Here is a 15,745-nt window from a genome sequence, read left to right on the forward strand (position 1 = left end):
TGTTTTTGTGCCAGTACCATGCTGTCTTTGTGATCACAGCTTTGTAGTACAGCTTGAAATCCGGCAATGTGAGGCCCCCATCTTTGTTTTTCCTTTTCAACAATTCCTTTGCGATTCAGGGCCTTTTCTGGTTCCACACAAATTTAAGGGCTGTTTGTTCCAGTTCTTTGAAAAATGTAATTGGTATTTTGATCGGGATGGCATTGAAAGTGTAGATTGCTCTGGGTAGCATAGACATTTTAACTATATTAATTCTTCCAATCCATGAGCATGGAATATTTTTCTATCTTTTTGTGTCATCTTCAATGTCTTTCAAGAGTGATTTGTAGTTTCTAGAATATTGATCCTTTACGTCTATGGTTAAGTTAATTCTGAGATAACATATGATTTTTGGTGCTATTGTAAATGGAATGGATTCCCTCATTTCTCCTTCTTCAGTCTCATTGTTCATGTATAGAAATGCAACTGATTTCTGAGCATTGATTTTGTATCCCGCCACATTACTGAATTGCTCTATAACTTCTAGTAGTTTGGGGGTGGATTCTTTTGGGTTTTCCATATAGAGTATCATGTCATCTGTGAAGAGAGACAGTTTGACTTCTTTGCCGATTTGGATACCTTTTATCCCTTTTTGTTGTCTGATTGCTGTTGCAAGGACTTCTAGTACTATGTTGAATAATAGTGGCGAGAGTGGGCATCCTTGTCGTGTTCCTGATCTTAAGGAAAAGGCTTCCAGCTTTTCCCCATTGAGAATGATATTTGCTGTAGGCTTTTCATAGATGGTTTTTATGAAATTGAAGAATGTACCCTCTATCCCTACACTCTGAAGTGTTTTAATCAGGAAAGGATGCTGTATTTTGTCAAATGCTTTTTCTGCATCTACTGAGAGGTTCATATGGTTCTTGACTCTTTTCTTGTTGATATGATCTATCACACTGATCGATTTGCGAGTGTTGAACCACCTTGCATCCCAGGGATGAATTCCACTTGGTCGTGATGGATAATCCTTTTAACGTACTGTTGGATCCTATTAGCTAGGATCTTGTTGAGAATTTTGGCGTCCATATTCATCAGGGATATTGGTCTGTGATTCTCCTTTTTGATGGGGTCTTTTCCTGGTTTGGGGATCAAGGTAATACTGGCCTCATAGAATGAGTTTGGTAGTTTTCCTTCTGTTTCTATTTTTTGAAACAGCTTCAGGAGAATAGGTATTATTTCTTCTTTGAATGTTTGGTAGAATTCCCCGGGGAATCCGTCAGGCCCTGGACTCTTGTTTTTCAGGAGGTTTTTGATCACTGCTTCAATCTCTTCTTAATTGGTCTGTTTGAAAAAATTTCTTCCTGTTTCAATCTTGGTAGTTTATAGGTTTCCAGGAAGGCATCTATTTCTTCCAGGTTGTTTAAAGTTTCTAATGATCCTTCCTATTTCATTGGTGTTGGTTGTGACCTCTCCCTTTTCATTCATAATTTTATTAATTTGGGTCCTTTCTCTATTCTTTTGAATAAGTCTGGCCAGTGGCTTGTCGATCTTATTTATTCTTTCAAAGAGCCAGCTTCTAGTTCTGTTGATCTGCTCTACTGTGCTCCTGGTTTCTAATTCATTGATCTCTGCTCTAATCTTGATCAACTGCCTTCTCGTGCGTGGGTTAGGCCTGTTCTTCTGTTCCAGCTCCAGCTTCTTGAGGTGAGAATATAAAAACTGCATTTTAGATTTTTCTGTTCTTTTGAGTGAGGCTTGGATGGCTATGTATTTTCCCCTTACAACTGCGTTTGCAGTGTCCCATAGGTTTTGGACCGATGTGTTTTCATTCTAGTTGGTCTCCATAAATTGTTTAAATTGATTTTTGATTTCCTGGTTTATCCAATCATTCTTGAGCAGGATGGTTCTTAGTTTCCAAGTGTTTGAGTTTCTTCCAAATTTTTCCTTGTGATTGAGTTCCAATTTCAAAGCATTGTGGTCTGAGAATATGTGGTCTGGGAATAATTTCAGTCTTTTGGTATCAGTTGAGACCTGTTTTGTGACCCAGTATATGGTCTATTCTGGAGAATGTTCCATGTTTATTCGAAAAGAATGAGTATTCTGTTGTTCTGGGGTGTAGTGTTCTATATATATCTATGAGGTCCATCTGGTCTAGTATGTCATTCAAAGCTCTTGTTTTTTTTTATTGATTTTCTGCTTAGGTGATCTGTCTATTGCTGATAGTGGAGTGTTGAGGTCCCCTACCATTAACATATTTTTATCTATATGTCTCTTTATTTTGGTTAAGAGTTGGCTTGTGTATCTTGCTGCTCCCCTGTTGGGGGCATATATATTTATAATTGTCATATCCACTTTTTGGGTCCATCCTTTAAGAATAATATAGTGTCCTTTTGTATCTCTAACTATAGTCTTTAGTTTAACATCTAATCTGTCTGATATGAGGTTTCTTTTGAGGTCCACTGGCATGAAAAATGGTTTTCCATCCCTTTACTTTCAGTCTAGATGTATCTTTAGGTTCAAGATGAGTCTCTTGTAGACAGCAAATGGATAGGTCATGTCTTTTTATCCAATCTGCAGCCCTGTGGTGTTTTATGGGAGCATTTAGGCCATTCACATTGAGAGTGATTATTGAGAGAGATGATTTTAATGATGTCATGTTGCCTGTAAAGTCTTTGTTTCTATAGATTGCAAATTTCTGTTGTCTATCACTCTTGGGGCCTTTCTAGTTTTATAGAACCCCCCTTAATATCCCTTATAGGGCTGGTTTCATGGTTATGAAATTGGTTAGTGTCTGGTGATTCTGGAAGTTCCTTATCTCTCCATCAATTCTGAATGACAGCCTTGATGGATAAAGGATCCTTGGCTGCATGTTTCTCTCGGAAAGAGCTTTAAATATGGCCTGCCAGCCCTTTCTCTCATTCCAGGTCTGTGTAGACAGGTCTGACATAATTCTGATATTTTTGCCTTTGTACGTGAGAAATTTTTTTGCCCTGGCCACTTTCAATACTGTATCCTTGGATATAATATTTGCGAATTGCACTATGATGTGACGTGGCATAGGTTTGTCTTGGTTGAACTTGGGAGGGGTCCTCTCTGCCTCTTTGGACACGAATGCTTGTTTCCTTTGCTAGATTAGGGAAGTTCTCAGCTACAATTCGTTCAAATATCTCTTCTAGACCTTTCTCTTTCTCCACCCACTCAGGGATGCTGATGATTCTGACATTGGAACGTTTCATTGAGTCAGTAATCTCCTATAACCTACATTATTGAGATTGGATTTTTTTGAGCCAAGTCTCTGTTTTAACTTTCTCTTCTACCATCCCATCCTCCAATTCACTAATTCGTTCTTCTGCCTCATTCACCCTGGCCGTCAGAGCATCTAGTTTCGACTGCATTTGATTCATAGCATTTTTAATTTCTGCCAGATTCGCTCTCATTTCTGCCCTTAGAGATTCTATATTCTTGTTAATATTTTCATTACTATTTTTTTCAAGCCTACACATCATCTTGACCATTGTTACTCTGAACTCCATTTCTGACAATTTGGTTACATCCATATCCATCAGTTCTGTGGCAGAGGCTACAGACCCATTATCTTTTCTTTGCTGGGGGGGGATTTCTCTTCCTCGTCATTCTGATTAGAAGAGAGGTTTTAGGGTTGCCCAGAGCCCAAATTATTGACCAGGACCCAGGCAGTGCACACTAGTTTTATCCGGATCTTAGGGATGTGGGCTTCTTGATTTTTCAGCCTGTCTTCTGGGGGAGGGGCCTGCCGCGCCGATACTCAGGCAACCCTGTTTGGGTAGAGTCTCCGTGTCCCCTGCGAGGGGAATGGGGATGGGCACACTGTGAGCCGGTATTTCCAGGCTTTTGTTCTCTGGCGGCTTTCCCTGGCGGTTTGCTGTGCCTCTTCTGAGAGTCAGAGCAGCAGTGGCCGAATCTCAGCCTCTGTCTCAAAACAGAGGGATCGTGGACCGTTCTCCACTGCTGTTCTGGCCACTTTAACACTGTTTCTGTTGGTGCTGCTCAACCCTGCAGTGTCCTGGGATGCGCGCCCCACTCCCGGCGTCCCAGCCCGCACTTCCAGGGCCGGAGTGTCTCTGTCCTTTGTGTTTCTAACGCCGCCAGCTGCCCCCGTGAGCTCCGGAGCTCCCGGTCTCAGTCCAGTTCCAGTGAGCGCACCGGAGCTCCAGTTTTCAGTCTGGTCCCGCGCGATCCCCAGCTCACGGTCTCAGTCTGCTGTTTTGCGGGTGCCGGTCGCGAGCCCGCCCGCTCCCCCGTGCAAGTGGCTACCGCTTCCCGGCGCCCGAACGTGGCGGCTCCCTCCCCCTTCCGTTTATCTTCCGATATCTGTGCGAGGTTTCACAGCTCCCCGCTTCGTACCTCAATACTCAGCGCTGGAGATGTTCATTTGTAGAGATCCAGATGCATCTTCCTGCGTCTCAGGCTGGTTCCGTGGTTGTTTAGGCTGGTCTGGTACCTATCCAGCTCGACTCGGGGGACCGGCTGTAAAAGGGGTCCCCTACTCCTCCGCCATCTTACCTTCAGCCTCCTCTCTTGCTTCTTTTAACATTCTCTTGTTGTCACTACTCTTTGCCATTTTAATTACTGTGTCTCTTAGTGTGGACCTCCTGGGGTTGATTTTGTTGGGGTCTTTCTGTGCCTCCTGGACCTAGATTTCTGTTTCCTTCCCCGGATTTGGGAAGTTTTCAGCTATTTCTTCAAATATATTTTCTCCCATTTCTCACTCTTCTGATTTACGGATCCCTGTAATGCAAATATTATACCTGATGGTGTCACCGAGTTCTTTTAGTCTAATTTCAATTTTTATTATGTTTTTCTCTCCTGTTCAGCTTGATGGCTTTTCATTAGTGTTCTCCAGGTTGCTGATCCATTCTTCTGTTTCCTCTAGTCTAGTATTTATTCCAACTGGGGTATTTTTAATTTCAGTTATTGAGTTCTTCATCTCCGATCGGTTTTCTGTCTCTTTGTTGAGGGTATCACTGAGGTCCTCCACTCTTCACAAGTCCAGTGAGTATCTTTGTGATCACTAAATTCTCTATCAAGCATTTACTTATCCCCATTTTGTTTAGCTCTTTTGCTATGATTTTGTCCTTTTCTTTGATTTGGAACATATTTTTCAGTGTTTGTTTCTATGTGTTAGGAACGTCTCCTGCTATGAAGAAGAGGTTCTGTGGTGCCCTGCAGTGCAATGTCCTGTTCACCAGAACCTGGGACTTAAGGGTATTTCATCTTTTGTATTTTGTGCACCCTACTATCATGGTTGAGCCACTTTTGCCTCCAGTCCAGTCATCTGCATCGGCGCTCTCTGTGTTGTTAGTGTGCTAGTCTGGGACTGCTTTGGGCTTGAGTTGGAGACTAGGCACTTGCCGGAGATACTGTAGCACCAAACTGCTGGGCGCTTTCCCTGTGTCGTCATCGGAGAAGCTTTGGTTGGTGGGTGGGGCCTGCTGTCAGACTACATGTCTGCCCCAGCCCACTGCTAGGGCTGCAGGGGGACTGGTGTGTGCGGGAGCCACTTTGGAGTGGTGGCGGTCTCTGTCGTAGTGGCATGTACCCTTTCAGGCCGTGGAGCTGTTTTAGGTGCTTTCCTGCCAATGGTATATTGGAGGGGCAGTTCATGTGGTGTCAGCAAGGTTTGTGCAGTCTGCCCCTCTAGCACACGCTCTAAGTAAATATTCCTCCTGTGTACCCCATCTGTTTTTCAAACTACTGTTTTCATGCTGTACCTCAGTGGGACTGTTTGTTGTGTTGTTTCTTTAAGGGTGGAGACTGAAATTTCCTATTGCCCTCCTGGCTCTCCCAGCGTTGAGCCCACTGATTTTTAAAGTTCCAGGTATTAAGCCCCGCTGATTGTAAGAACTCTCAAAATTATGCCTCTCTTGTTTTCTTGCAAGTTCTCCAGGCTTGGGGTGCTTGGTGGGAGGGTCTGGTACTCTTTCCTTTCCACATTCGTGGCATTCCTCCCTAGAGTGAAAAGTCCTGCCAGTCCATTTAGCTCCTGACCTCATCTCTGCCCGTCCTACCCTCCTCTTGTGGGGTACGACAAGGATGTGTCCTCTTCTCTACATTTAGCTAGGAAGAGTGTGTTCTGCCAGTCTTTGGGTCATTTTCTGGGTTATTTACACTGATGCAGGTGATCACGGGACCCTCCTACTCCACCATCTTCCTTGGAAGTCTACACTGCTTAATATTCTGTTAAATCAATCTTGCATTTCTGGGATAAATTCTATTTGGTCATTGTGCATAATCCTTTTACTGTGTTATGGGATTCAGTTCGCTAGTATTTTGTCTTTTTGTTTTAATAGATTCAGATCTTGGTTAAAAGAAAATACTTATTTGGCCCCTGGAATCCTAACAGTTGCCTTTCTTAATTTCTCTGGTACTCCCCTATCCCCAAACAACTCCTATATAATCCCCTAACACAGCAGGTAGCATTGATCCTGTTATATTTCTGTTGTCTCTTTACTGTCATTTTTTCTATTTACTGAGAATAGACTGTATTTCCACTGTATCCTAGTATCTAGTACAATCCTTGAGAGTATAACTTGAGACTTCTGGAAAGCAGGTAACCATCAGATTTTTAAAAGAACATGAAAAGGAGATTATATAACAAAGACTGATAAGAGAGTCGTTGAGACATAGAATAGTGTCAGGAAGGTTAAAATAGCGAGTTAAGCTATGAATAAATATTGACAAGATGTAAATTTTACTTAGCTATATTCAGAATGAATATATATCACAGAATGTTTAAATCTGTTCTGCTGGGATTATTTTAATATCATCCTGATGGATGACAAAGAGCAGAATCCCTCAGCTCTTAAGTTGCTTCTGTCTTTCTATCAAAGAGTTTTCTTCTCTCTAGAAAGAGGAGAATAAATACTGGTAAGAGATGACAGAAGTCAAATGGCTCTGAATGAGTTATTTTTAGTCCCGGACATATTAAATCTCAAGTAAGGAAAGAATTTACATATAAGATCACAAAACCACTGACAAATTTTATTTTTTAAGAATTCAGGAAGTGACTCTCTGCTCTCTGCTAAATGCCTAACTTTGTCATTTAAGACTGCATCATAATTTAAGGATCAATTCCTTCAAGCAAACATTCCCTGAGATTTCCAGGCTGGATTTGATCCTGTTCTCCGAACAATCAGAGCAGTTTGTGCATATCATTATCACTCAATCTTTCTAACTCTTCTTGAAATGAACTGTATATGAGTCTTACCAAAATTTGATACCTACCCCTTAAATGATGATTATGTTTCAGGCAGAGAAGACAGCAGGAGCAAGAGCACAGTGGTAAGACTGATATATTCTGAGGCTACAAGAAGATTGAGAACGGCAAGAGGTAAAACTGGAGAGGCAGTCAGGAGCCAGTTCACTGGAATTCTGTATGTCATGGTGTGTAACTTGGTTTCTGTGCTGTAGCAAGTGGTTGTCAAAAATCTTTTTCTTTTGAACAGAAAATTATCGAAAGAAAGCTCTGCAGCATGAAGAAGGGTTTGATGGGCTAGGTCCTAACTGTCTGGCCTTTCACCGTCTCTCACGATAGCTCCCTAAGTGGTGAGTCACTAAGTATGGTCTGCAAATTGCCAACATCAGAATTATCTTAAGTACCTTATAAGAACTGTAGATTCAGGGGCTGACAACAAAGACCAGCTCAGAATTAGAAGCTGGGGTTTCCATAAACTTCCCAGGTAATTCTCACGTGCATTAAAAGTTTTTAAAACCAAACATTCTATAAGACAACAGGCCCATGATCTTCAAAAATGCCCGGGTTGTGCATGACAAAGAAAGGCTGAGCGTCTATTCCAAATTGAAAGGGAATAAAGAGAGAGATGTGGCATTTAAATGTGATTTTTGGGGTGTTTGGGTGGCTCAGGTCATGATCCCAGGGTCCTGGGATTGAGTCCCACGCTGGGCTCCTGCTCTCAAAATAAATAAATAAATAAATAAATAAATAAATAAATAAATAAATAAATAAATAAATAAATAAATGCTCTAAAGGACATTACTGTAGTAGGATATGAATCAGTATTGTATCAAAGCTGAATTTCTTGATTTTAATGTAAGACAGTGTTCTTGTTCTTGGAAAATATATGTTGAAGCTGTTAAAGACATATGTGTGCAAAAAGTGGATTTGGGGAAATATTAGGTAGAGTTCTTCATACTATTCTTGAAATTATTTAAAAGTTAAATTTTTGTAGGCTAATTTTTTTAAGTCTTAGGACTGTGCCAACTTCCAACCCTGCTAGGAAACTAGGAATTACTGCGAGTCTTTAGGTCGTGAGCATACACAATCTGATTGGTGTTTTTGGTCACTTTTAGGGTAGTATGAAAGGTGGAATTAATTAGGATGAAAATACTGGTGGCAAGGAAGCCAATTAGAATCTCGTAAGAGTCTGAAAAGAATGATGACTGTTAAAATGGAGATAAAGAGATTATGAGGCAAAATCCACTAGATTCATTGGCTGACTGGACCTGAGGAATGGAAATGAAGGGAGAAAAAAGGATAACTGTCATGTTTCTAGTTGAAACGGGTGGTTATGTAGATAGTACTGCTCCCAAGGTTATGGAGAATACAAGAGGAACCTCTAACTAGAATTAGATGAACTTGAATTTGGATATATGGGACATCTCTGTGGAGATGTTTAGGAGAGAGTTAAATATAAGTCTAAAGCTTTGACAAGAGGTCAAATGTATATACAGGTATGTCCATACATATAGAGAGAGTACAACAACATGGCATACTTGAGATCCGGAGTTTATGAAAGGCTGAATCTAAGATGATTAATTTAGCAGGAATAAATTTAAGGCGCAGGACATTGAAGCCAAATACCAACTGAAGCAGCAGATGGAGGAGACACCACTTAGCAGCAGCATGACGCAAACGACAGTTTATAGGTGTGCGTGTACACCAGTCCAGCCTAGCAATACTTCAGCAAGCTTCCGAAAGAACAGATGTAACCTTAGGCTGCATTAATGGAAATTTATTGTACACCCACTAGCTGACATCTGTAATACTGTGTTCAGTTTCATTCAAGCTTGAACAGTAACAGGAAAGAATAAAATCAGGTGCTAAAGGACTTGAATCATGCTGTATTGTGGACGGTGGAAAGAACGGAAGGAAGTTTGAGCGAAATACACGACAGCTTTAAAAAAATATCTTGGAAGAGGCATTACCTTCATTCTCCTTGAAAAATGAGAATCAGGGAAAATGAGTCCATCAGAAATATTTACCTTTAAGGTTATTTCACTTTGTTTTGTGTAATTGAAGAAGTGGATGAAATTTACAGGGACACATGTTTTTAGCTCAACATAAAAAGAACATTTTCAATACTATAGCTCTCTAGCAGTGGAATGAACTGTATGGCAATTGGGTAAACTACTTGGTGACAAGTGTAGTCAATCAAAGGCCAGGTGAGGCTGGATCCTGTAATGGTAGGTGAGGCTAGAAGACTTTAGGATTCATGAGATGGGAATGAAGAGATTAGACAATGAGATGCATATTCTCTTATTTTTAACTAGTAGAAATTACAAGAAAGACAACTTGACATATGCTGAATTTCTACTGGCTTCCTTTATGAATTTCTAGAGCTAGAGAGGAAAAAATGTGAGATTCACAATTTCTGGGAAGGTGAATTGCTCCTTGTCTATTGTTTTGAAGATAATCTAGTTTCTTACATGTAAATCTTGATCAGATACATATGGTTAGATAACTCACATTCAGATGATTTGTGGGCACTCATTACTGTCTCTATTCTTAGTTTACTCACCCAAACCTTGATTAGGGAGTGGTCTTCTGAAATAATCACATATGCAAACATCTGATACATTTGGCTTTATATCTAGAAAAGATGATAAGAGATCATTAGTAGCATGAAAAGAATGAGTCTCTTACACTTCATATTTTTTCTTTTTCTAGAAGATAACGTGTAAATAGTTTAGCTCAATAAAAAGTCTAAAAAAATGTTCATACCCTTTGGGTCAGCAATTCCTTTCTAGGAATCTATCATAAATAAGGTCTTCATTATTGAAACAGAAAAAAAGTAAAAATTTAACAAAGGACGTAGTTAAATTTAAGTTTCACTAATACAATGGAATACTTTACCACCATTTAATAACATGTAAAGAAGTTTACTGCAATTTGAAATGAAAACGTAGGCTACCAAACAACATGAACATCCTGTGATTAACATGGAGTATATGTGCTCAGACGTAGAAAAGGGTCTAAAGTATTCTAAAATGTGCTTTTCAGTTCTAATTTTTGATAAATTTTCAACAGAATATATTAAAGTAATTTTTTGTATGATCACTATGAGAAAAATAAATTTCAAGTCAATTAACCATATTAGTTATAATAGAAAATGGAGGTATATACATGTATATGTATTTTTAATTAGGTTATCTCAAAGTGTGGTATAAATGTATAGTAATACAAATGGTCAAATTCATATCCAACTTAGCAGATTCCAGTAGAAGCAAATGAAGAGTCCATAATTTTTTTTCTCTCCTGGGCTCGTCCTCTTTTAAGAAATGAGAGGACCAAGATGGTTTTTAAAACATAAAATCCCTATTTTGTTTAGTGAAAAAATCTCTCAAATCAGAGACATTCATCAAGTACATGGACCACTCCTTTCTCTGTGATCTCTAGGAACCCGGCTTAGAATACTGGCATTGCACCTGTAACACTGCACTTAGTTTTTCTCCCCCCATTAAAAGATGAGCTCCTGAGAGTAAGAAATGGTATAGTACACTTCTTGATATCCCTAGAACCAAGCACACTGGCAACCTCAAAGATGTGGCACAAAAAAGTGTGTGTTGAATGAATTGTTGGCAGAGGGCAGAAGTAGAACATTACCTTTCACATCAGAATTTGATTCTCTGTGTCTTTGCACTAAATGTCCTTTATCACATGCCTAATGGGACACAGAACCAAAAGGAAAACAATACTATGTTATAAACATGAAAATGTGGTATATTTCCTATATCATCACTGGTAGTTTTCAACATTTCTCATTTTATCATGATAGGTTTAGAATAGACAAAAATATCTCTTAGAAACTCCTAATAATTTTCTCCTGCAGCAATGAGAATACTGATATTGTACTTTGGCACTACTAAAGGGAGTTAAAAATTTTTTTTTACTTCATATAGAATTTATTTACAATGAGAGACACAAAATGTATGCTCACAATCTCATTGAGAATAAAGATGAAGGAAGGTAAGAATATGAAATGAGTAAAAATATATAAAGAAAGATGAAAAATATTTTCTCAAAGTCCAGAGTAAGAGCATACACGTGACATTGCTTTCTACCTTGAAAAAGGAGTTGTCAGTAATGACCCAGCTAGACTAATGAGACCTAAAACACTGTAGAATTATGACAAATCCTGAGTAGTCTACAAATCACGTGACCAAACTTTGTTTAAAAAGTTTGCTTCCAAACTTTTGTTTCTGCATCTGTGGTATGTGGATATTATAAAGAATTTTCCAAAAGGGCAATGGAAAGGAAAAAAATATTGAAAACGTCATTATTTTTTTGCCAAGATGTTGTGCATATCAACTCATGATGAAGAGTGGACTATGAAATAGAGTTAAAAAGTAAAACCCCTTCTTTGTAGATAAATTTGGCCGCAAAAACCCTGATAGAAAAATGAGAGTATAAAAATCAAAAGTTGATTATTGAAGGCATAGAGAAAATTATACAAAGTTAAAAGTAGCAATATTATATAATCACTAGCATTTGGAGAGACAAGAGGTAAAATTAAGCTGGAGAAATTCACTTGCAATAAGACCTGATCTGATGAACTCAGTCATTTTTCGCTCTCTTCCCTTGATTGAAATGAGGCCGTAAGCCACAATAAACTATTACATCACCCTAGAGAAAATCACCAGGCCAGTGTCCTTATGAACACAATCCCCTAATTAATTCTAACCACGGTAATCTTTAATTGTTTGCTTTTGCTGAAAGTCTTCCAAATCAATCATTGAGAATGTCCTGGTAGAAATAAAGTTAACTTAGATACTTTAAATAACGTAAAAATATTAATTTTAGGATGTATGGATGTCTTACAAGAGTTCAGAACATGAATCTAAGGTGTCCTCTGGCATTGAACTCAGTTAAAATGATACTGTTCACTTTTTTTTTGCCAAAGATTAGAAAATAAGATCAATGGCTAAGAGCTCCTATTAGGTATGCAGCCTTTTCAAATGACCAAATGATGACTGTTTTCCATCTGGAAAATGCAACATTAAATATAGACTGATTCCATAAAAATTTTAAAGCTCCAATCAAGGAAGGGGAAATATATAAACAATATAAAGAAATTTATATTTTACATGAAATATAGCTTGGCTAGAAGAGAAAAAACATGTGACTATGTTTAGGAGAACTAAGTATGTGTCTCACAAAATCTACATACAAAAAAATAAACAATTCCCCCAAACAAAGTCTACTTTGGTTATTGTGTCTAAAAAAGACAACACACAGATTGATTAGAGAGTTTGGTAAACAAACTTTTTTTATAATCTTGGCCCGGTCCCAAGCATACGCATGTTGCTTAGACTGCAGAATTTACGAACAAAAATAAGGTATCATTGTAAGACTATGCACTCTTACTCTAACAACGCACTAGACTGGAATGAAAATTTCTGCGGACTAGCGCGCACAAAGGAGTGCGCGCACACCGGGAACACGGGGGTGGCCCGCGGGCGGTGCCGGCGTCAGCTTCAGGGCCCCCACGCGGCCTAACGCTTGCAAGGTGTTAGCACCGGAGGCGAAGGAAAGTGTGCCGCAGCGCTCCTGTACATGCATTTCTTTACAACTTCCTGTGACTACGTAATTCTTTCAAAATAAAACGTTTTTTTTTTTTAAAGGCTGTTTTTGTCTGCTTTTCCCCAAAGGCAAAATTTCTGACCTGGGTGTCTCTGGAGCTGGGGGTGGGGACAATGGCACTCTTCTCTCAGGGACACCTACAGCTCAGGTGGAGAGAGGGCAGCAGTCTCAGGCCTTCTCTGTTGGCCTCTTCTGGGGGCAGAATCACCACTTTACACGCTAAGGCCAGGGCAGTTGAGGCCAAAATAGGTAATGCAGCACTCGCGGCAGAGTCTCCGTCTCACGAGTGGGGCCTGGGTATTAGAAGGGAGCCCTCGCCTCCGGGCTGCACTCACCTGGAACTTCGCCGCAACAACGGGGGCTGGCGGCAGGATCTGAAATACTGATGCCCTGCCCTCCTTGGGGAGATCGCCCTCTGACTGGCATCTGTGGAGAGAGGGGCCCTGTGTTCTCGGCTGCACTAGTCAGGACTGGAGTTTCAGTCTCATTGAGCTGGGGGGAGGGGACATCTTGATTTAAATCCCAAAGGCTCTTGCTGTTTTCTTTTTACCGAGTGTTAGATTTTCACAAATTGATGTTTTTTTCATTTGCTGTCTGCCCTTAGGACAATTTCCAGAAACTTTAAATGTGTGTGTTGAATATCACCAATTTCTCCTAGGTGAATGGATTGCAGAGCTCCTCGTGCTGTCATGACGGAGGTCAGTATCACAGCACCATCTACTCTTACCCTCTTGTACTGCCATTTAATTTTTCTTTAGTTTTCTCAGTTTTATTTCTCCCCTAGATGTATCTTTGTAAGATGCCTCAAATACTTTTCAGAATAAGCAGTGAAATTTAAATACAGCACCTTAATAAAACCTACCTCTCATTTGTCACGGTTCTTTTGTGCTTTTATAAACAGGAAATAATATGAGCAAAGTCTTAACCATTAACTTTTCCTGGGGAAAAAATTAGGGTATAGGAAGTGTAACAAGGAATGACTTGCCATTCTCCTGCAACCGGTTTTTCAAAAACTGTTAATAACCAGATCAATGCGTACCTCTTGCTCTTCTCCAATGTTTTGATGACTTGCTATGACAGAATTTCTTTCCTTCTTTGTGTTCAGGTGTTTTTTCTTGTTTTTTATCTAAATAAAAGAATCATATTTAAAATCAAGATTTAACACATCAAAGATAGTATGTATGCGGACATAAAACGATCTTAACACTTCCAGTTCTAGGAAGTACTTTTTCTATTCCTCTCACCAAGCACAACTAAAAACACTGGGTATTATATAAAAATTAAACATAAGACGCTCTAAAAAGTGGAAAGCAAGCAGACTGGTGAGGGACCTCAGGAGCAGAGGAGCCGCGGATGGTGAGTAGATTCTGTGTTTTGTTTTTGCTTCATACATCGCAACTTTAGAGCTGGAGAAACCAGCAACCCAGAAATGCCAATAAGTGAATAAATAATGTCTGAAAACTTCCAAAATTTGATGAAAGACATGAATGTAAACATCCAAGAAGCTCAGTGAACTCCAAGATGAATTCAAAACCTATGATGAGATACATTATAATCAAATTTTCGAAGATAAAGAGAATCTTGAAAGTAGCAAGAGAAAAGCAAATTGTTACATGAAAGAATCCTCAATAAGATTATTAGATTTCTCGGGGCACCTGGGTGGCTCAGTTGGTTAAGCCTTAGACTCTTGGTTTCAGCTCAGGTCATGATCTCAGGATCATGAGATCGAGCTCTGCGTCAGGCTGCACGCTCTGCCCAGAGTCTGCTTGAAGATTCTTTCCCTCTGCCCCTCCTCTCGCACGCTCTAAGATAAATAAATCTTAAAATTACATTTCTCATCAGAAACTTTGGAGGCCAGAAGATAGTGCACCAACGTATTCAAAGTGCTTTTAAAAATGGCATAATTATCCTTCAAAAGTGAGGAAAAAATTAAGACATTCGCAGATGAACTCCCTCAGCTTTTGTTTGTGACCACTAGACACATTTTGCAAGAGATGTTCAAGGGAGTCCTGCAAGGTGAAATGAAAAGACACTGGACACTAACTTGAATCTGTAGAGAGAAATAAAGATCTCAAGGTAACAACAGGAAATTATAAAAGCTAGTCTATTTTTGTAACAATGGTTTTAAAGAGCACTTTTTGTTTTCCATATAAGAGACTAATACATTTAAAAAAAAAGTTATTAATGCAGTTTCATCCTGCTGTGATCAGATACTGTGTAAGACAGCTTTTAAAATCTATTAAGATTTATTAATAAGTTATATACCAACAAATTAGATAACCTAAATGAAAGGAGAAATTCCTAGAAACACAAAACCTAGCAAGACTATATTGCAATGAGAAAATATGAACAGATGAATAACTAGTAAGGAGACTGAATCAGTAATCAAAAATTTCCCAACAAGAACAAACCCTAGACCTGATGGCTTCATGGGAGAATCCTACCAAACATTTAAAGAACAAATACCAGTCCTTCTCAAACTTTTCTAAAAAACTCATTCTATGAGGCATTATTCTACCATGAAAGCCAGACAGACACAAGAAAAATTAAAGACCAGCATCTCTTATGAATATTAATGCAAAAAATCCTAAATAAAATACTAGCAAATTAAATTCAGCACCATATTAAAAGGACTGTACACAATGACCAAATAGGATTTATTCCTGGAATGCAAAGATGGCTCAACATACCAGGCTGATCAATGTAAACCACCACATTAACAAAATGAAGGAAGAGACCCCACATGATCATCTCAATTGATACAGAAAAGGCATCTGACAAAAGTCAACACCCTTTCACCATTAAACAGTCCCAACAAAAAAGGCATACAAGGAAACTACCTCAACACAATAAAAGCCATGTACAAAAAAACCTACAGCTAACAATACGTTCAGTGGTGAAGGCTGA

At 39.2% G+C, this 15,745-nt stretch overlaps 1 protein-coding gene across 5 annotated transcripts in view; it reads right to left on the reverse strand.

Moving 5' to 3' along the window:
• The window catches only part of AGBL3 (AGBL carboxypeptidase 3), a 71,121-nt gene that overhangs the window by 16,408 nt on the left and 38,968 nt on the right, over positions 1 to 15,745 (reverse strand). For all 5 annotated transcript variants that reach the window (XM_087860808.1, XM_045792600.2, XM_045792604.2 and 2 more), the window contains 3 exons: positions 13,878 to 13,964; positions 10,862 to 10,919; positions 9,777 to 9,848 (listed from right to left, as the gene is read on the reverse strand). In XM_087860808.1, coding sequence (XP_087716934.1) covers positions 9,777 to 9,848; positions 10,862 to 10,919; positions 13,878 to 13,964 — 217 coding nt within the window. The remainder of the gene's footprint in view (positions 1 to 9,776; positions 9,849 to 10,861; positions 10,920 to 13,877; positions 13,965 to 15,745) is intronic.

Source organism: Ursus americanus, chromosome 3, assembly GCF_024610735.1.
Source record: "Ursus americanus isolate L20-20 chromosome 3, mUrsAme1.1.p, whole genome shotgun sequence".
Classification (NCBI taxonomy): domain Eukaryota; kingdom Metazoa; phylum Chordata; class Mammalia; order Carnivora; family Ursidae; genus Ursus; species Ursus americanus.